Source organism: Trachypithecus francoisi, unplaced genomic scaffold, assembly GCF_009764315.1.
Source record: "Trachypithecus francoisi isolate TF-2019V2 unplaced genomic scaffold, Tfra_2.0 Lachesis_group5, whole genome shotgun sequence".
NCBI classification, from domain to species: domain Eukaryota; kingdom Metazoa; phylum Chordata; class Mammalia; order Primates; family Cercopithecidae; genus Trachypithecus; species Trachypithecus francoisi.
The window spans coordinates 93,415,530-93,434,682 of record NW_022681470.1 but is presented as its reverse complement, the minus strand read 5'-3'; the positions used below and the strand labels follow the sequence as shown (position 1 = coordinate 93,434,682).

Sequence of the window (19,153 nt, the reverse complement as noted above, 5' to 3'; positions counted from 1 at the left end):
CCACTTAGGATCTCAGCTCTGGGATTGACCCTATAGTCCCGAGGGTCGCGGCCTAAATGGTCTGTTGCGAACGGTTCCAGGGAGCTGGGTTTTGGCTGCGTGGCCTTTCAGAGCCTTGATTTCCTCAAGATAATAATAGTACCTCTCTCCTCATCGCACAGAATTGTGCATAACGGAAAAAACCGTTTTGAAAGTAACCAAAGGCGTGCCTGACAAATATGAGGATGTAGTATAATTATTGAATCGTGGACTGCCAAGCGGACACGTTGACTCCTTTCTCCCCGAAGGGGTTAAATGTCCTTCCAGCGATGCAGCTGTCCTTTCACTCCCGCTCTTTTCCGCCCCCACAACCGCGTGGTCCGCCTAGAAAGGCGAACTATACTTCCCAGGGTGCCTCGCGAGGTCACGAGGAACTACGATTCCCAGAGACCCCCGCGGCGGGGCGGTGTTGAGTCGGAACCACAATAGCCAGGCGAGGAAACTACAACTCCCAGGGCATCCCGGAGCAGGCCAACGGGACTACGGGAAGCAGCGGGCAGCCGCCCGCGGGAGGCACCTCGGAGGATCTGGGTGCAAAAGCCCAGGGTTAGGAGCGGTAGGCATGCTGCGCCCCAAGGCTTTGACCCAGGTTCTAAGCCAAGCCAACACTGGAGGCGTCCAGAGCACCCTGTGAGTGCGGACCACGGACCCCAGCGGCGCGCGCTGCAGTGGCGCGGCGCGCAACTCCCTGAGGGAGGGGTGGGGAAGGATCGCCAGGAAGGGAGGAGGCGTCAGAGGGGGCAGCGGCTGGGGGTACCGGCCGGGAGGTGCCCTCTCGAAAAGGGAAGCCGGTGTGCTGGGTGCTTAGGGCACGTTCCGGGACACACTCAGCCCAGAGCCTTGCTGGATGTGCCAGTGGTGGGACTTGAGATGGAAACCCAGACGTTTTACTCCCCGCGCTGAGCACGTCGTTATCCCTCCCCGCCCCTCACCAGGCTGCTGAATAACGAGGGATCACTGCTGGCCTACTCTGGTTACGGGGACACTGACGCCCGGGTCACCGCTGCCATAGCCAGTAACATCTGGGCCGCCTACGACCGGAACGGGAACCAAGCGTTTAATGAAGACAATCTCAAATTCATCCTCATGGACTGCATGGTATGGAGAGGGGAGCCAGACTTCCCCTGTCCCCCAAGGGGATCCCAAGGGGGCGACCTGGACCCCATCCTGGATGGTTGGAGGGGCAGGGACAGGATCTCCAGAAGATTACTAAGAGTTGGTCTGCAGCAGCATTTGTAATAGGCAGGACCCTATTCATCAAGTGGTGGTGAGGAAGGAGCCCTGGACCTGAGAGGTCTGACTTGGGTTCTGGTCTCAGCCATCCACTTATCAGTTGTGGAACCTTGGGTAAGTCGCTTAACCTCTCTCAGCTTCCTTACCTCATGTCTAAGGAGAAGACAATAATTTCCCTCTCCCTGCTCCCCTCATGGGTTGTTGTGAAGGTCAGATGAAATAATGGGTATAAACAGTAGAATGACGTGCAAACACAAAGTGTTGTCATCCCAGCTTCACCGACTCACAGAACCATGGCAGTCTCCAGACCCTAGTCCAACCCCTTAAGCTTACAAAGAAAGGAAAATGAAGTCCAGAAAGGGGAAGTCGCCATTAGGCTGTGAACTTCCTAGTATCTGTTCAGTTAACAAGTATTTAGGTCCTTGCAGTGTTCTCAGGACTAGGGAAAAAAACAGCAAACAGAAAGACAAAACCCCCAGCCCTAATAAATCTTACACAGTGATGCGATCACAGCTCACTGCAGCCTCCACCTCCCTGGGCTCAGGTGATCCTGCTGCCCCAGCCTCCTGAGTAGCTGGGACTACAGGCATGCACCACCACACCTCACTAAGTTTTGGATATTTTGCAGACTGGGTTTTGCCATGTTGCCCAGGCTGGTCTCAAACTCCTGGCTCAAGCGATCCACCCACCTCAGCCTCCCAAAGTGATGGGATTACAGGTGTGAGTCACTGTGTCCGGCGACATTTTTTAAAATAAGTAAAATATGTAGTATATATTAGGTATTGAAATTGCGATGGAGAGAAAGCAGGGAAGTTAAGGAGTATGAGTTTGTTGGGTGTATGTGTCAGGGACAGTCTCACTGAAAAAGTGATACTTGATCAAAGATGTGAAGAAAGGTGGGGGACAAGCCATGTGGCTATCTGAAGGAAGAATATTTTGGACAGAACAGCAAGTACCAAGGCCCTGAGGCAGAATTATGCCTGCTCAAGGATCAACAGGGTTGGTTGGTATGGCTGGAGTTGCATGAGAATGGAGGAGGGTAGTAGGAGATGAGGTCAGAGAGGCAGGGAGTGCAGTGCTTGGTTCCTGGCATACAATGAATACCTAGTAAAAGTTTGCTGAACTTTTTTTTTTTTCAAATCGGCCAGAGGGTGAACTCTCCAGGAAGGATCTTCATTGTAACTCAACTGCCTACTCTCCCCTACCCCCTGCACAACCAATGCCATTTTTAGTTCAACATAAGACTCCTACTGGATGCCTAGAGCTGGTGCTCTAAGGAAATAGCTTTCAAACGTTTTGACCACAACCCAGCCATAAGAAATATATTTTAAAGGGCCGGCGTGGTGGCTCATGCCTGTAATCCCAGCACTTTGGGAGGCTGAGGCAGGCGGATCATGAGGTCAGGTGTTTAAGACCAGCCTGGCCAACATGGTGAAACCCTGTCTCTACTAAAAATACATCTCTACTAAAAAGGCATGGTGGTGTGTGCCTGTAATCCCAGCCACTCAGGAAACTGAGGCAGAAGAATCACTTAAACCCAGGAGGTGGAGGTTGCAGTGAGCTGAGATCACACCACTGCACTCCAGCCTGGGCAACAGAGCAAGACTCCGTCTCAAAAACAAAACAAAACAAAAAAAAATAAATACATTTTAAGGCTAAGCACCGTGTCTCACTCCTGTAATCCCAACACTGTGAGACTGAGGCTGGAGGATACTTGAGGCCAGGAGTTTGAGACCAGCCTTGGTGACCTAACAAGACCTCATCTCTACAAAAACTTTTTTAAAGAATAAATAAATAGGAAAAAATTTTTTAAGAAAGACATTTTAAGTCACAGCTCAATACACACATATACCCACTAAAACAAAAGTCATGAAACAATACTTTTCCTACTACATGTAATATACTTCATTTTTTCTTTTTTCTTTTTTAATGCTGATCCACCTTCTTAATTTATTTCCTAACTGTGGGGTCAAACCTGCAATTTGAAAAACATTACCAAGAGAAAAGAGGAGAAATATCAGTTGGGTTACTGCTCCCGTGTCCCTCTCAGTGTCTGTGGGGTGAGCTCATAGTAATAACATCACTCATTTAGTCAACTGTGGGCAGATATGAAATTTCATGGTATTAGCACCCTCACCAACTGGGATGAAGTAGGGGTTACAGAAAGAAAAACTGAGTTTCTGAGAGACTGAGTTTCCCAGAGTAACATGGTTAGTAGGTGACTATACTGAGGCTGGAACCTGGGCTCAGAACCCCATGTTCAGGACTGTGGCCAAAAGTTTTTCTGCTGAACCTCCTGCTGTGCCCAGGGCATGGGAGAAAGATATAGTCTCTTTGGGGCCAGAGAAGCCTTTGGGGAGGGAGGGTGCTAATGGTGCCAAGCAGAACATCGCATCCCATCATATCACCCCCACCAGGAGGGCCGTGTAGCCATCACCCGAGTGGCCAACCTTCTGCTGTGTATGTATGCCAAGGAGACCGTGGGCTTTGGAATGCTCAAGGCCAAGGTGTGTATGTGCCCATCCCTCCACAGCCCTGGGCCCAGCCTTTGTGCTCCCACACTGTGTCCAATCCCACCAGGACCCTGTTTCTAGAGTCCTCATGCCTATTCAGCCCATTTCGGGTGTGGGCCAGCTCCCAAGAGCAGGTGGGGCTTGGGGGCTGGTTGCTCCCTATGGCACTGGGAGCAGACCTGGATTTGGGGTCCCTAGTGCCAGGCCGTGTGCCTGACTGATTTCTGTTCTCCCTCTGCAGGCCCAGGCTTTGGTGCAGTACCTGGAGGAGCCCCTCACCCAAGTAGCGGCATCTTAATGGCATTGGTGGAAGTTGGGGTCAGAAAAGAGAAACGACCATTTGGAGGGGTGAGGCCTCCTAGAAGAACCTTCTTAGACAGTGGGGGAGGATGGGACTTGGGTTTTTCCAAGAATAAACTTTAATTCCTGTCATGTGTCTTGGCTACTTTCTTGGATGAGAGGAATCAGAGGAGATAGGAAGAAGCAGCCATTGCTTCTGGGATTCCTCATGTTCTGCAAGAATGGACTTCTACCCACCCCTTCATCATGACCTTCGGCGAACAATGGTTCTTGGCAGTTACGCCAAATAGTCCTTGTCCTCACCAATGGTGTAACCTCACCTAGACCCTGCCTCTCAGAACAGAGTCTTACCCACCTCATAGGCAAAACCGTGGGAGTGAGCTCAGAGGAGCAAGGGTCTGGTGGGGGTTGTGTTGCACAGAGAATATAAAGGCCCTGGGAGATTAGTGTCTATCATTCCAGGTTTGGGGGATGTGTGCCTTTTCTGTTTTTTTTTTTTTTGAGACGGAGTCTCGCTCTGCCGCCCAGGCTGGAGTGCAGTGGCCGGGTCTCAGCTCACTGCAAGCTCCGCCTCCTGGGTTTACACCATTCTCCTGCCTCAGCCTCCCAAGCAGCTGGGACTACAGGCGCCCGCCATGTCGCCCGGCTAGTTTTTTTTGTATTTTTTAGTAGAGACGGGGTTTCACCATGTTAGCCAGGATGGTCTCGATCTCCTGACCTCGTGATCCGCCCGTCTCGGCCTCCCAAAGTGCTGGGATTACAGGCTTGAGCCACCGCACCCGGCCGCCTTTTCTGTTTTTTTGAGACGGTCTCCCTCTGTTGCCCAGTTTGTAATGCAGCGACACAATCTCAGCTCACTACAGGCTCAACATCCTGGGCTCAAGTGATTCACCTCAGCCTCCAGAGTTGCTGGGACTATAGGCATACACCATCATGCCTGGCTAATTTTTGGGTTTTTGTTTTTTGTGCTTTTTAGGGTTTGGTTTTTTTGTTTGTTTGTTTGTTTGTTTTGGTAGAGATGAGTTCTCAATATGTTGCCCAGGCTGTTCTCCAACTTCTGGGCTGAAGCCATCCTCCTGCCTCCCAAAGTGCTGGGATTACAGATATGAACCACTTCAACTGGCCAGTGAGTGCCTTTTCTATTCTTGGGGTTGGGAGGGTTTCCCCTAACAGCCTAGAACAAGCCATCCCTTTCCTCGTCTTCCAGGTGTTCATGTGCTTACACAGACCCTCCCCAGATCTTGAAACCCTTTGTAGTCAAGATGCCTTTGCTGTGAGGCCTCAGGTCCTGTTCAGGGAGTAGAAGTAACCCAGACCTCCCAAAGGCATTCATCTCCAGATCCTCCTCCTACACTCAGACCACTCGCTCCAGCTGTGTTTCTGCCCCAGGTCTCTGCCTACCCAGTATCCTTAAAGCAGGTCTGTATAGGGAGCTACAAGCCCCCTTCCCTAGTGCCATATAAAGGAACCCATCCCAGAGAAGTGGGTAGTTTTCGAGTCCCAGCTCCACCCAAGATGAGAAACACTGCCCATCCCAGGCCCTGGGCTGTCAAGGAAGGGCGGAAGTTACTGTGGCCACAATGCAGCTCCCACAGCTCTGCATTGCAGCAGGGTGACTGGCATTCTATCAGCATCTGGTCCAATATCCCTTACTCTGGTTCCTCCAGTGTACCCTCCTACCAGCTCTGAAGGAAAAGCAGGCCAAATGGGTTTCTTTTTTTTTTTTTTTTTTGAGACAGTATCTTGCTCTGTTACCCAGGCTGGAGTGCAATGGCGCAATCTCGGCTCACTGCAATCTCTGCCTCCCAGGTTCAAGCAATTCTCCTGCCTCAGCCTCCTGAGTAGCTGGGATTACAGACTCCTGCCACCATGCCTGGCTAATTTTTGTATATTTTTAGTAGGGACGGGGTTTCACCACGTTGGTCAGGCTGGTCTCAAACTCCTGCCATTGTGATCTGCTGGCCTCAGCCTCCTAAAGTGCTGGGATTATAGGTGGGAGCCACTGCATGAGGCTTCTTTTTTTTTTTTTTTGAGACGGAGTCTTGCTCTGTCGCCCAGGCTGGAGTACAGTGGCGTGATCTTGGCTCACTGCAAGCTCCGCCTCTTGGGTTCATGCCATTCTCCTGCCTCAGCCTCCCGAGTAGCTGGGACTATAGACGCCCGCCACCTTGCCTGGCTAATTTTTTGTATTTTTAGTAGAGACGAGGTTTCACTGTGTTAGCCAGGATGGTCTCAATCTCCTGACCTCATGATCCGCCCACCTGGGCCTCCCAAAGTGCTGGAATTACAGGCGTGGGCCACCACACCCGGCCTTTTTTGTTTTTTTGAGGAGTCTCTGTTGCCCAGGCTGGAGTGCAGTGGCAGGATCTCAGCTCACTGGAACCTCTGCCTCCCAGATTCAAGCAATTCTCCTACCTCAGCCTCCCAAGTAGCTGGGATTACAGGCACCCACCACCACGTCCAGCCAATTTTTTTTTTTTTTTGAGACGGAGTTTCGCTCTTGTTGCCTAGGCTGGAGTACAATGGCGCGATCTCGACTCACCACAACCTCCACCTCCTGGGTTCAAGCGATTCTCTTGCCTCAGCCTCCCCAGTAGCTGGGATTATATCCATGTGCCACCACGCCCAGCTAATTTTGTATTTTTTTTAGTAGAGACGGGGTTTCTCCATGTTGGTCAGGCTGGTCTTGAACTCCTGACCTCAGGTGATCCGCCCACCTCAGCCTCCCAAAGTGCTGAGATTACAGGCGTGAGCCACCACACCTGACCTCAAGTGGGTTTCTAAGGGGCTATTTCTTGCTCATTAGCTGGAGGACCTGCCCTCACCACAGATTCCAGAAGCCCAGCAATGCACACTCAGCCCTCAGTGGGCTGTCTCTGAAGGTCCTGTCTCCAAAGGTCCTGTCCCTTTTCAGCCTCCCCCTCTCCCCGCTCCCCAGCTGGTTCTCTGGCTTGCAGGAGGCCAGGCTGACAGCAGACACCCAACCTGTCGAACCTGTCTGACGTCATCGTCTCTCCACCCACCTGGGCCCCAGGTCTCCAGCCACCCTGCTCTTCCTGTTCTCAGCTTCCGTCCTCTCAGCTTCCTTACAGCACCCCCACCTGCCAGAGCTAATCCTCCCTAGGCCCTGCCTAACCTTGAGTTGGCCCCCAATCCCTCTGGCTGCAGAAGTCCCCTTACCCCTAATGAGAGGAGGGGCAGGACCAGATCTTTTGAGAGCTGAGGGTTGAGGGCATTGAGCCAACACAGACTTGTCTTCTCTGCCCCTGAAGACACCTGCACCCTCCATGCGGAGCCAAGATGGGGAATGGAACTGAGGAAGATTATAACTTTGTCTTCAAGGGTGAGTTGGGTTCCCTGAAGCAAGAGGAAGCCTGAGAGACCCAGAAAGAGATTGATAGAGCCAGAGAGGGCCCCATCCTGGGACTCCTCATTCCTTCAGAAAGAAAGCTGCAGGGAGTGGGGGAGGGCCTGGTTGCAGGGGCAAAAGTCAGGGAGCTTCTGAGTATGCTCTACTGTGGTAAATAATGACGTTGATCCCTCCTTAAGAGTGCTGAGTTAGGCTCCTGTGCCCCGTTCCTAATAGAAACCCAAATCCCTAGTGTCAGCCAGTGCAGCACAAGAGATGGAGGTCAGACTTCAGAAAGGACTTCCCTCTTTTTTTTTTTTTTTCTTTTTGAGATGGAGTCTTGCTCTGTCACCCAGGCTGGAGTGCAGTGGCATGATCTCAGCTCACTGCAACCTCCACCTCCCAGGTTCAAGCGATTTCTGCCTCAGCCTCCCGAGTAGCTGGGACTACAGGTGCCTGCCACCACGCCCGGCTTAGTTTTGTATTTTTAGTAGAGACAGGGTTTCACCATTTTGGCCAGGATGGTCTGGAACTCTTGACCTCATGATCTGCCCGCCTTGGCCTCCCAAAGTGCTGGGATTACAGGCATGAACCACCACACCCGGCCAGGACTTCTCTCTTGAGAAGAAAGGGAAACCAGCAGACAAGAGGAAGAAAGTCATCTTTTCTGGGCAGGTGTACAGGGAAGGAGAGAAAGGAGAGACCTATCCCATTATAGGGTGGGGCAATAAATACATAGGGAAGACAGAAAATATGAATTTGCCACAGAGTCTGATAGAATCCAGAGGAGTCCTAGGGTTGTAGCCTCGTCTGCCTGTCCCTTGGCCGACTCACTGGATCTGCATACCAGGCACTGGGCTCAACTTGGCTGTCCCTGGAAGCAAGCATGTATCTTTCTAGCCCCTGTTTTTGGTCCCTTTGCTGTTTCCCAGCCCCACCTTCATACTTCCTTTAGGGCAGGGCTGCCTCTCCCAACCTCAGCCCGGCCCTCCCTTGAGCTGGGACTCTCACTCTGGCACCTGCCCTGGATCTAGGGAACCTGTACTACCGGCATGTTTTTCAGGAAGGAAAGGGTTAGCAATAGTCTGGGGCAATAATATGAGGAACTACCATTTATTGAGCATTTACTATATACCAGCCACTACCTCATTAATACCACAACAATCCCCAAAAGTCATCTTTTATTTTGAGGGGCAGTGTAACATGGTGGTCAGGAGCCAGACTGGGTTCAGATCTCAGCCCTGCCACTTACAAGTATTGTGGGTTGGTCAGCCGGGCGCGGTGGCTCACGCCTGTAATCCTAGCACTTTGGGAGGCTGAGGCGGCAGGATCACTTAAGGTCGGGAGTTCCAGACCCGCCTGGCCAACATGGGGAAACCCTGTCTCTACTAAAAATTAAAAAATTATCTGAGTGTGGTGGCACATGCCCATAATCCCAACTACTCGGGAGGCTGAGACAGGAGAATTGCTTGAACCCAGGAGGCAGAGGTTGCAGTGAGCCAAGATTGTGCCACTGCACTCCAGCCTGGGCAACAGAGCAAGACTCTGTCTTTTTTTTTTTTTTTTTTGAGACGGAGTCTGGCTCTGTCACCCAGGCTGGAGTGCAGTGGCCGGATCTCAGCTCACTGCAAGCTCCGCCTCCCGGGTTCACTCCATTAGCCTCCGGAGTAGCTGGGACTACAGGCGCCCGCCACCTCGCCTGGCTAGCTTTTTTGTTTTTTGTTTTTTGTTTTTTGTTTTTTTTTTTTTTGAGACGGAGTCTCGCTGTGTCGCCCAGGCTGGAGTGCAGTGGCGCGATCTCGGCTCACTGCAAGCTCCGCCTCCCGGGTTCCCGCCATTCTCCCGCCTCAGCCTCCGAGTAGCTGGGACTACAGGCGCCCGCCACTGCGCCCGGCTAGTTTTTTGTATTTTTTTTTTAGTAGAGACGGGGTTTCACCGTGTTAGCCAGGAGGGTCTCGATCTCCTGACCTCGTGATCCGCCCGCCTCGGCCTCCCAAAGTGCTGGGATTACAGGCTTGAGCCACCGCGCCCGGCCTTTTTTTTGTATTTTTTTAGTAGAGATGGAGTTTCACCGTGTTAGCCAGGATGGTCTCAATCTCCTGAACTCGTGATCGGCCGACTCGGCCTCCCAAAGTGCTGGGATTACAGGCTTGAGCCACTGCACCCGGCCGACTCTGTCTTTAAAAAAAAAAAAAGGTATTGAGGGTTGGGGTCCCTAGAAGCAGATGCTGAGAAGTTGGGGTGTTCAATGTTTGTTTGTTTTTTGAGACGTAGTCTCGCTCTGTTGCCCAGGCTGGAGTACAGTGGAGTGATCTCTGCTCACTGCAACCTCCACCTCCCTGCAACCTTCGCTTCCTGGGTTCAAACAATTCTGCCTCAGCCTCCTGAGTAGCCAGGACTACAGGTGTGCACCACCACACCCAGCTAATTTTTGTATTTTTAGTAGACATGGGGTTTCATCATGTTGGCCAGGATGGTCTCAATCTCTTGACCTTGTGATCTGCCCTCCTAGGCCTCCCAAAGAGCTGGGATTACAGGCATGAGCCACTGTGCCCAGCTCAATGTTTTTTTATGAATCAGCACCTGTGAAAGGAAGGGAGAGGAAACATAATTGGGCAGAGGGAGAAGTCAAACAGCAACACAGGCTCGACAAAACCTGGGTCAAGGGCAGGGAGCTCTGTGATTGCCTCACCTTGCTTGAGCACTGGGTGTAGGCTGCCCAGAAAAGGCATGACTTCCAGTGAGGTCGCTGTCTGCACCAGAGGCAGATGCTGAAGGAGCTGACAGCTGGAGCCTGTCTGCAGCCTGCACTCCCTGCAGCTTGGGGGCAAGTCCTTCCTTGAAGGCTAATCTGGCCAGCACATCTCTATGTTTACAGCACGAGCCCTGTTATCTTGGGCAAGTCATTTTGACCTCCAAAGCGCCTTGTCTGTAAAAACAGGGAAAATAGTAATGGGATTCATGGCATTGTTATGAGGATTAAATGAGATAATATGTGTAAAGCTTTTAAGGACACTGCCTGGCACATAGTAAGCATTCAGTACACTGTAAACACGAACCATTAGTATCTCCACTTTACAACTGAGGCTTAGAGGCAAAGTGGTTTACAAAAGGCCACAAAGTCTGACTTCAATGCCCTTGACCTAAGCACCTTTGGGGTATGAAGCTAGGGCTGAGAGCCCACCCACTGAGAGGGATGAGATGGGGATGTGCCCAGCAGGGGAGAGGCAGGAACACACACACACACATACACACACACACACACACACACACACACACACACACACACACACATATCTTCTTACCGACACATATCCATATTATTTCCAGCTTTTCTATACTGTCCTACACAAATAAGGAATGTTTAGATATATATTTTTGTATTTTTATTTTTTGAGACACAATTTCACTGTCACCCAGGCTGGAGTGCAGTGATGCCATCACTGCTCATTGTAGCCACAACCTACAGGGCTCAAGCAATCCTTCCACCTCAGCCTCTTGAGTAGCTGGGACGACATGCACTTGCCAGTACAGTTGGCTAATTTTTTTTTTCCTTCTTTCTTTCTTTTTTTGAGTCGGGGTTTCACTCTGTCACCCAGGCTGGAGTGCAGTGGCACAAACTCGGCTCACTGCAACCTCCACCCCCCGGGCTCAAGCAATCCTCCCACCTTAGCCTCCCAAGTAGCTGAGACTACAGGCACATGCCACCATGCCTGGCTAAGTTTCGTATTTTTTGTAGAGATAGGGTTTCACCATGTTACCCAGGCTGGTCTCAAACTCCTGGGCTCAAGAGATCCTCCTGCCTTGGCCTCCCAAAGTGCTGAGATTACAGGTGTGAACCTCCACACCCAGCCAAGGAACTTTTAAAGTTGGAGGAGGCCTTTATAGGTTGTATAAGCAAGGAAACTGAGACTGAGAAAAGGTGAGTCACTTGTTCAAGTTCACACAGTTAGTTAGAAGCTGAGCAGGGACCAGAGCCCACAGTATGTGGCTCCCAGTCCTTGGGTGCCAGCCTGCCTTTCCAGAACCACTCTGGGTGGCCTCCTCTAATTCTGTGTGCTCAGCTTAGTGCCAGTGCAATTTGTGGGCTATACTTACATCAGCCCCCTACACTCTACCCCAGCCCCCAGCTCATCCACAGTGTGTAAGACTGGGCCCTGGATGCTGCCCACCAGGCTAAAGGGTCTTCATGGCCCCTCTGCTGAATCCTTTGTCTCTGAAAACCCAAAGGCAAAAACTCTGGCCTGCTAAGAACAATCGTACCAGTCATGATTTTTACACTTACTATATCCTGGGCAACATCTCACTTACTTCCTACAACAACCCTTAAGGTAGATACTAATGTCTTCCCCATTTTTCATATGAAAAGGACAGCTTAGAGAGGTTAAATAACTTGCTGAAGGACACATAGCTGGTCTAACACCCAGTCCCATGCTCTTAACCATGCGGGACTGCCCCTCCTTAGGGACAACTGGAACCTAATTTCTTACACACACATGAGCACACATGCCTTCCTCTCACCCACACATGTGTCAACTGCCAAACTTTCTCCTTACCCACACTTCGATTCACACCTCTGTTCCTTATGCAAACACACACCAAACCTCCCACTTGTCCTCCCGGCTCATACATATAGAGACAAGCACAATGTTCTCATACTCCTAGTCCTAGTCCAGAACTGTGCACCCCCTGACCTCCAACCATCCCTGTCCCTGTTCACACACAACAGTAATGTCTCCGCATGACACTCATAAACAGCCCACAGATGTCACTCCCTCACTAGAGATGCAGGCTGACTCTGCAACCATATCTCAAGAGACCAGGCTATAACCCGTCAAGCCCCTTTGTTTGTTTTAAACTCTTGGCTTTTCTGCCCACCGGGACAGATGCACTATGCTGAGTTGCAGACTCCAGTCTCACAGGAGACTCCATTCCCTAATCTTTTTTCTGAGCTCAGTTCCCTTTTTCTGCTGGGCAGACCCTGCAAGCTCAGGTGGGCTTGGAGCTGCTCTACCCCATGCTCAGCCCTTATCTCTCCACTCCTTCAGTGGTGCTGATCGGCGAATCAGGTGTGGGGAAGACCAATCTACTCTCCCGATTCACGCGCAATGAGTTCAGCCACGACAGCCGCACCACCATCGGGGTTGAGTTCTCCACCCGCACTGTGATGTTGGGCACCGCTGCTGTCAAGGCTCAGATCTGGGACACAGCTGGCCTGGAGCGGTACCGAGCCATCACCTCGGCGTGAGCCCGGGCCTGGGGGGCTGCTGGGTAGTGGGAGTTCTGGGGAAGTCAAGGAACACTTCTGGAGGAGAAGTTGGGGTGGAGGAGGCAAGGGGGCTCAGCAGTGGGCTCTGGGGGTGGGGGTGGAGATCACAGAAGATAAAAGGTACTGTAAACAGAACCAGCACAAGCCAGGATATAGTAACACTGACTAGTACTACTAAAAGCAGGAATCATTGCCACTTACTAAGCCTTTGCTATGTGCCCAGGAAGGGACAAGGCACTTTACATTTGGCATTTTATGTAACCCTTAAAGTACCACAAGAGTAAAGTGCTATAATTAATTAATTTCTGTATAAATACAAGCAAGGTGAAATCAGGGTGGAACTGGGATGGGGGCAAGCTGCACGGATCGAGAGCGCCCCCTCACTTCCGCACAATGCTCTGCACTTGGCAACTTTCATCGAACCACAGATGGTCAAAAGCTAAATCTGCCATCTGCATTTTATGAAGACTCAGAGGACACATAGGAGGTTAGGCCTCCTGACACCACATCCAAAGTGACTCTTAGGCCAGGTGTGTTGGCTCACACCTGTAATCCCAGCACTTTGGGAGGCCAAGGTGGGTGGATTGCTTGAGCTCATGAATTCGAGACCAGCCTGGGCAACATGGCGAAATCCTGTCTCTACCAAAAATATAAAAAATTAGCTGGGCTTGGTGGTGCATACCCGTAGTCCCAGATACTCGGGAAGCTAAGGCGGGAGGATGGCTTGAACCTGGGAGGTGGAAGTTGCAGTGAGCCGAAATCGCCCCACTGCACTCCACCCTGGGTGACAAAGCAATACTGTGTCTCAAGAAAAAAGTGTCAACTGAGCGCGGCAGCTCATGCCTGTAATTCCAGCACTTTGGGAGGCTGAGGCGGGCAGATTACAAGGTTAGGAGTTCGAGACCAGCCTGGCCAACATAGTGAAACCCCCATCTCTACTAAAAATACAAAAATTGGTCGGGTGTGGTGGTAGGTGACTGTAATCCCAACCACTCGGGAGGCTGAGACAGGAGAATCACTCAAACCTGGGAGGTGGAGGTTGCAGTGAGCTGAGATCGTGCCACTGACTCCAGTCTGGCGACAAAAGTGAGACTCGGTCTCAAAAAAAAAAAAAAAAGTGTCTTTCAGTCAGTGTGAGGCCTAAGCATGTAAAATGGGGTCTGTCCGCCAGGGGGCAGGAAGCAAGAGTCGGGGCTTTGGTTACACACGCTCCTCGTTACCTGATCTCTCATGAGCCTCAGTTGACTCATCAATAAATTGGGAGTTAGACATCACTAGTTGAAGACATCCCATCCAACTCCAAGAGGGAGACTGGATGCTTGCAGTGATGCCTTGAATGGTCTGGCCAGGGACTGCTGCAAGAGGTAGGCATTCAGCTAATCCTAGGAAGATGGCCACAAGAGAGAAGAGGCCACTGTTGAGGAGCCATGTGAGGAAGATCTTGAAGGTGGCAGAGTTGGCAAAAGCCCAGATGTGCATTGGTGGAGAGTAGGGGCTAAAATCAGGATGAGGACCTGAGAAAGTAGAGGGGCTGGCTGTGAGGGAGTCAATGCAGATTTTAGAGCAGGGAGGTGAAACTTTTTTATGTAGTCAGTCAGTCAGTTGAAACAAATTTTCACTCTTGTTGCCCAGGCTAGAGTGCAATGGAGAGATCTCAGCTCACCGCAACCTCCGCCTCCCGGATTCAAGCAATTCTCCTGCCTCAGCCTCCCGAGTAGCTGGGATTACAAACATGCACCACCATGCCCGGCTAATTTTTGTATTTTTAGTAGAGATGGGGTTTCTCCATGTTGGTTAGGCTAGTCTCAAACTCCTGACCTCAGGTGATCCACCCGCCTCGGCCTCCCAAAGTGCTGGGATTACAGGCGTGAGCCACCACGCCCAGCCGAGGGAGGTGAAACTTTAGAGGCTCCAAGGCTAGTGTCCCTGGAAGGCAGAGGAGCCTTGGGCTGCTCTGTTGGGTTTTGGGCCCCTGGCCGCAAGTTTCTGTGTTTCCTGATCTCTAGTACTCTGATCCTGGGTGTTCCAGCTTGATGGCTCTGCTCTGATGCTGGGTCCGATGCCCCTGATCATCTCTCTGTCCATCCTTCTCATTCCCACCCAGGTACTATCGTGGTGCAGTGGGGGCCCTCCTGGTGTTTGACCTAACCAAGCACCAGACCTATGCTGTGGTGGAGCGATGGCTGAAAGAGCTCTATGACCATGCTGAAGCCACAATCGTCGTCATGCTTGTGGGTAACAAGAGTGACCTCAGCCAGGCCCGGGAAGTGCCCACTGAGGAGGCCCGAATGTTCGCTGGTGAGAGCCTGCCACTACCCAGGCTGACTCCTCCAAGCTTACCCCACCTTCCCCTTGCAGCCTCCCAGGCCCTGCCCCCACCCATAGAGCCCCAAGCCTGGCCTTCCTCTATACAGTCCTCTACTTCATCCCCTCTTCCTCAGGATTTCCCAGCACTTCCCCTTTGGGACCCTGTGTCTCCCATGATGTCCCACCACTTGCCCTGAGATTGTCTTTATTGATTTTTTTTTTTTTTTTTTTGAGACCGGGTCTCCATCTGTTGCCCAGGCTAGAGTGCAGTGGCGTGATCTCGGCTCACTGCAACCTCTGTCTTTTGGGTTCACGCCATTCTCATGCCTCAGCCTCCTGAGTAGCTGAGACTACAGGCATGCGCCACCACACCTGGCTAATTTTTTTTTTTTTTTTTTTTTTTTTTTTTGAGACGGAGTCTTGCTCTGCCACCCAGGCTGGAGTGCAGTGGCCGGATCTCAGCTCACTGCAAGCTCCGCCTCCCGGGTTTATGCCATTCTCCTGCCTCAGCCTCCCGAGTAGCTGGGACTACAGGCGCCCGCCTCGTCGCCCGGCTAGTTTTTTGTATTTTTAAGTAGAGACAGGGTTTCACCGTATTAGCCAGGATGGTCTCGATCTCCTGACCTCGTGATCCGCCCGTCTCGGCCTCCCAAAGTGCTGGGATTACAGGCTTGAGCCACCGCGCCCGGCCTAATTTTTGTGTTTTTAATAGATATGGGGTTTCATCATGTTGGCCAGGCTGGTCTCAAACTCCTGACCTCAGGTGATCCACCTGCCTTGGCCTACCAAAGTTCTGGGATTACAGGTGTGAGCCACTGTGCCCGGCCCATAGTTGATTTTAAGGCAGCCCTACCCTGCAATGCTCAAAGATCTTATGGAGAGGATACACTTCCCAGGAGTCTTCTGGGTTTAGAGGCAGCACAATATGGTGGTTAAGGGTGTTCTGGAGTCCCATGGCCCAGCCTCCCATCTGCTCTTTGCCAGTTACTAAATTGTGGGACATGGAGCAAGTTCCTTATGCGTTTTCTTTGTGTTTCTGGATTCAATTTTCTTTTCTTTTTTTCTTTTTTCTTTCTTTTTGAGACGCAGTCTCGCTCTGTCGCCCAGGCTGGAGTGCAGTGGTGCGATCTGGGCTCACTGCAAGCTCCGCCTCCTGGGTTCACGTCATTCTCTTGCCTCAGCCTCCTGAGTAGCTGGGACTACAGGCGCCCACCACCACGCCCAGCTAATTTTTTGTATTTTTTGGTAGAGACGGGGTTTCACCATGTTAGCCAGGATGGTCTCAATCTCCTGACCTTGTGATCCACCCGCCTCAGCCTCCCAAAGTGCTGGGATTACAGGCGTGAGCCACTGCGCCCGACTTGGATTCAGTTTTCTTTTCTTTTTCTTTTTTTTCTTTGAGACGGAGTCTTGCTCTGTCGCCCGGGCTGGAGTGCAGTGGCCGGATCTCAGCTCACGGCAAGCTCCGCCTCCCGGGTTTATGCCATTCTCCTGCCTCAGCCTCCCGAGTAGCTGGGACTACAGGCGCCAGCCACCTCGCCCGGCTAGCTTTTTGTATTTTTCAGTAGAGACGGGGTTTCACCGTGTTAGCCAGGATGGTCTCAAACTCCTGACCTCGTGATCCGCCCGTCTCGGCCTCCCAAAGTGCTGGGATTACAGGCTTGAGCCACCGTGCCCGGCCGGATTCAGTTTTCTAAATGAACCTACCTCATAAGTTGTTTTAAGAATTAAATGATCTGCTACATGCCAAGAGTTTAGCACATGGCAAATGTATATAGCAAACATTATTATTATTATTATTATTATTGCCTTTGACTCCCACAATTAATGGTGTGTTTCCCTTCCTGGCAGAAAACAATGGACTGCTGTTCCTGGAGACCTCAGCCCTGGACTCTACCAATGTTGAGCTAGCCTTTGAGACTGTCCTGAAAGGTTAGAGCCTACCTTTATTCTGCACCCCTATTCCATCCCCGTGGCTTCTGCAGGCAGCAGTATGAATGCAGACACTCAGCCCTCACCCCAGCTAATTTCTCAGCTCCTCTGTGGGTCCTGGCACTACTGCCTGTCCCCTTCAGTCCCTCCCCAGTGCCTCCCACTCAACCTGGAGCTCAGGGAGGGAACAGGCCACACTCCCCATGGGGCTGACTCTTGGTTCCTTCTCCACCCAGGTAAGTAGAAGGGACCCCAATGTCCACACTTCATTTCCTTCCTGCAAAACCTCCAGCAAGTGTAGCCACCCCCATGCTCAGAAGGGGCATGCGGTATGTGTGAGGGGTGGGGGAGGAGGGAGCATGGGCTCTAAATCTTCTGGCCTGATCACTGCCCCCTGCCCTCCCAGAGATCTTTGCGAAGGTGTCCAAGCAGAGACAGAACAGCATCCGGACCAATGCCATCACTCTGGGCAGTGCCCAGGCTGGGCAGGAGCCTGGCCCTGGGGAGAAGAGGGCCTGTTGCATCAGCCTCTGACCTTGGCCAGCACCACCCTGCCCCCACTGGCTTTTTGGTGCCCCTTGTCCCCACTTCAGCCCCGGGACCTTTCCTAGCCCTTTGGTTCCAAATATCGGACTGTTCCCTGTTCACAGCACCCCCAGGGTCTTAAGGTCTTCATGTCCTATCACAAATACCTCTTTTATCTGTCCACCCCTCACAGACTAGGACCCTCAAATAAAGCTGTTTTATATCAATGCCTGGTCATTCTGCTGCCTCCCGTCTGTTCTTCCTTTTCTCCTTGTCTGCACCTCCCCTTCAACTTTGGCCCCTCCTCTGAGTCCCTGATCCCCTTCCTCTGTCCTCCCCACAATACCTACTGCCCCTCAGGGCCAGCTGCCTCTGGAGTTCTGTGGTCTGGGGATGGTGCCAAGGGGATGGGAGGTGCCTGCCCTTCCCTCTGCCAACCCCCAGGGCAGGTGGGGGAGGGAGGAGAGCATGGAGGGGAGGGGGTATCTGGAAGGCGAGACAAAGGAAACCATCGGCGGGCACCATCTGGTGCCGAGGGCCCTGGTGCCAAGAACTGAGGTCACTGCAATGCCAGGGGCAAGGGGAGGAGGCAGCGGGAGATACAAGGGAGAAGAGGGGGTCAGGGCCTGTCCTATAGGTGTGTACTGGGGAAGGGGTTTTTAAGCCTGAGAGGTGGAAGGTCCAAGTCCTCCATCTAGACTTTTTTTTTTTTTTTTGAGAGGGAGTCTCACTCTGTCGCCCAGGCTGGGGTGCAGTGGTGCAATCTCGGCTCACTGAAACCTCCACCTCTCGGGTTCAAGCAGTTCTCCCTGCCTCAACCTCCCGAGTATCTGGAATTACAGGCGCCCACCACCACACTTGGCTAATTTTTGTATTTTTAGTAGAGACGGGGTTTCGCCATGTTGGCCAGGCTGCTCTCAAACTCCTGATCCCAGGTGATCCGCCTGCCTTGGCCTCCTAAAGTGCTGGGATTACAAGCTTGAGCCACCGAGCCGGGCCCATCCAGTCTTCTTCCTGATCCCAAAGAAGAGGGATGGATTGAATCTGGTGGGGTAAATGGGGAGGGTCCCTATCTCTTGGCTCTCTGCCCCCTTTCCATAGAGCCTAGGAGATGGCTGTCCAGGTAGCATCTATGTCTCCGCCTCACCTTCCCCTGTTCCTTTTTTTTTTTTTTGACGGAGTCTCACTCTGTTGCCCAGGCTGGAGTGCAGTGGCGTGATCTCAGCTCACTGCAACTTCCGCCTCCTGGATTCAAGTGATTCTCCTGCCTCAGCCTCCGAGTAGCTGGGATTATAGGCACGCGTTACCATGCCCAGCTAATTTTTTGTGTTTTTGGTAGAGACAGGGTCTTGCTATGTTGCTCAGGCTGGTCCTGAACTCCTGGCCTTAAGTGATCCATCCACCTCGGCCTCCCAGAGTTCTGGGATTACAGGCATGAGCCACTGCACCCAGTCACCTTCCCCTGTTCTTCAGGTCAGGGTGGAACAAGGCCTGACTGCACCTCCAAAGAAGAGAAGGGAGTAAATGGAGAGAAAAGGCAGGGGATTAAGAGCTTGAAGACTCAAGCAGAGCTATGGAGAGCTAAGAGGGGGAACTTAAGGGTGGCAAGGAACTCTGGAGACATCCACTACTCACAGGTGTGTAGGGAGCCCAAAGCCACACTAGAGGAAACCCCAAGCTGCAATC

At 51.9% G+C, this 19,153-nt stretch overlaps 2 protein-coding genes across 3 annotated transcripts; both read left to right on the top strand.

Annotated features, from left to right (window-relative positions):
- The first annotated feature begins 441 nt into the window (after positions 1–441).
- On the top strand, positions 442–4,217 carry LAMTOR2 (late endosomal/lysosomal adaptor, MAPK and MTOR activator 2). Of its 2 annotated transcripts, XM_033200533.1 has the most exons (4): positions 442–669; positions 975–1,137; positions 3,690–3,779; positions 4,027–4,217. In XM_033200533.1, the coding sequence occupies exons 1-4, from the start codon at positions 602–604 to the stop codon at positions 4,081–4,083; spliced, it is 378 nt and encodes a 125-aa protein (XP_033056424.1). In that variant the 5' UTR covers positions 442–601; the 3' UTR covers positions 4,084–4,217. The 2 variants fall into 2 exon arrangements, with proteins under 2 accessions (XP_033056424.1, XP_033056425.1); XM_033200534.1 differs by lacking the exon at positions 3,690–3,779 and having other exon boundaries at positions 458–669.
- A 2,909-nt stretch (positions 4,218–7,126) lies between these two features.
- On the top strand, positions 7,127–17,704 carry RAB25 (RAB25, member RAS oncogene family). The gene is made up of 5 exons (XM_033200532.1): positions 7,127–7,428; positions 12,483–12,678; positions 14,808–15,001; positions 16,862–16,942; positions 17,349–17,704. The coding sequence occupies exons 1-5, from the start codon at positions 7,386–7,388 to the stop codon at positions 17,474–17,476; spliced, it is 642 nt and encodes a 213-aa protein (XP_033056423.1). The 5' UTR covers positions 7,127–7,385; the 3' UTR covers positions 17,477–17,704.
- The last annotated feature ends 1,449 nt before the right edge of the window (positions 17,705–19,153 follow it).

Coding starts and splice junctions, on each gene's coding strand:
- LAMTOR2 (XM_033200533.1), top strand. CDS start 602: ATGCTGCGCCCCAAGGCTTTGACCCAGGTTCTAAGCCAAGCCAACACT. Junction 670..974: donor GGAGGCGTCCAGAGCACCCT/GTGAGTGCGGAC, acceptor GCCCCTCACCAG/GCTGCTGAATAACGAGGGAT. Junction 3,780..4,026: donor TTGGAATGCTCAAGGCCAAG/GTGTGTATGTGC, acceptor CTCCCTCTGCAG/GCCCAGGCTTTGGTGCAGTA.
- RAB25 (XM_033200532.1), top strand. CDS start 7,386: ATGGGGAATGGAACTGAGGAAGATTATAACTTTGTCTTCAAGG. Junction 7,429..12,482: donor TTATAACTTTGTCTTCAAGG/GTGAGTTGGGTT, acceptor CCACTCCTTCAG/TGGTGCTGATCGGCGAATCA. Junction 15,002..16,861: donor GGAGGCCCGAATGTTCGCTG/GTGAGAGCCTGC, acceptor CCTTCCTGGCAG/AAAACAATGGACTGCTGTTC.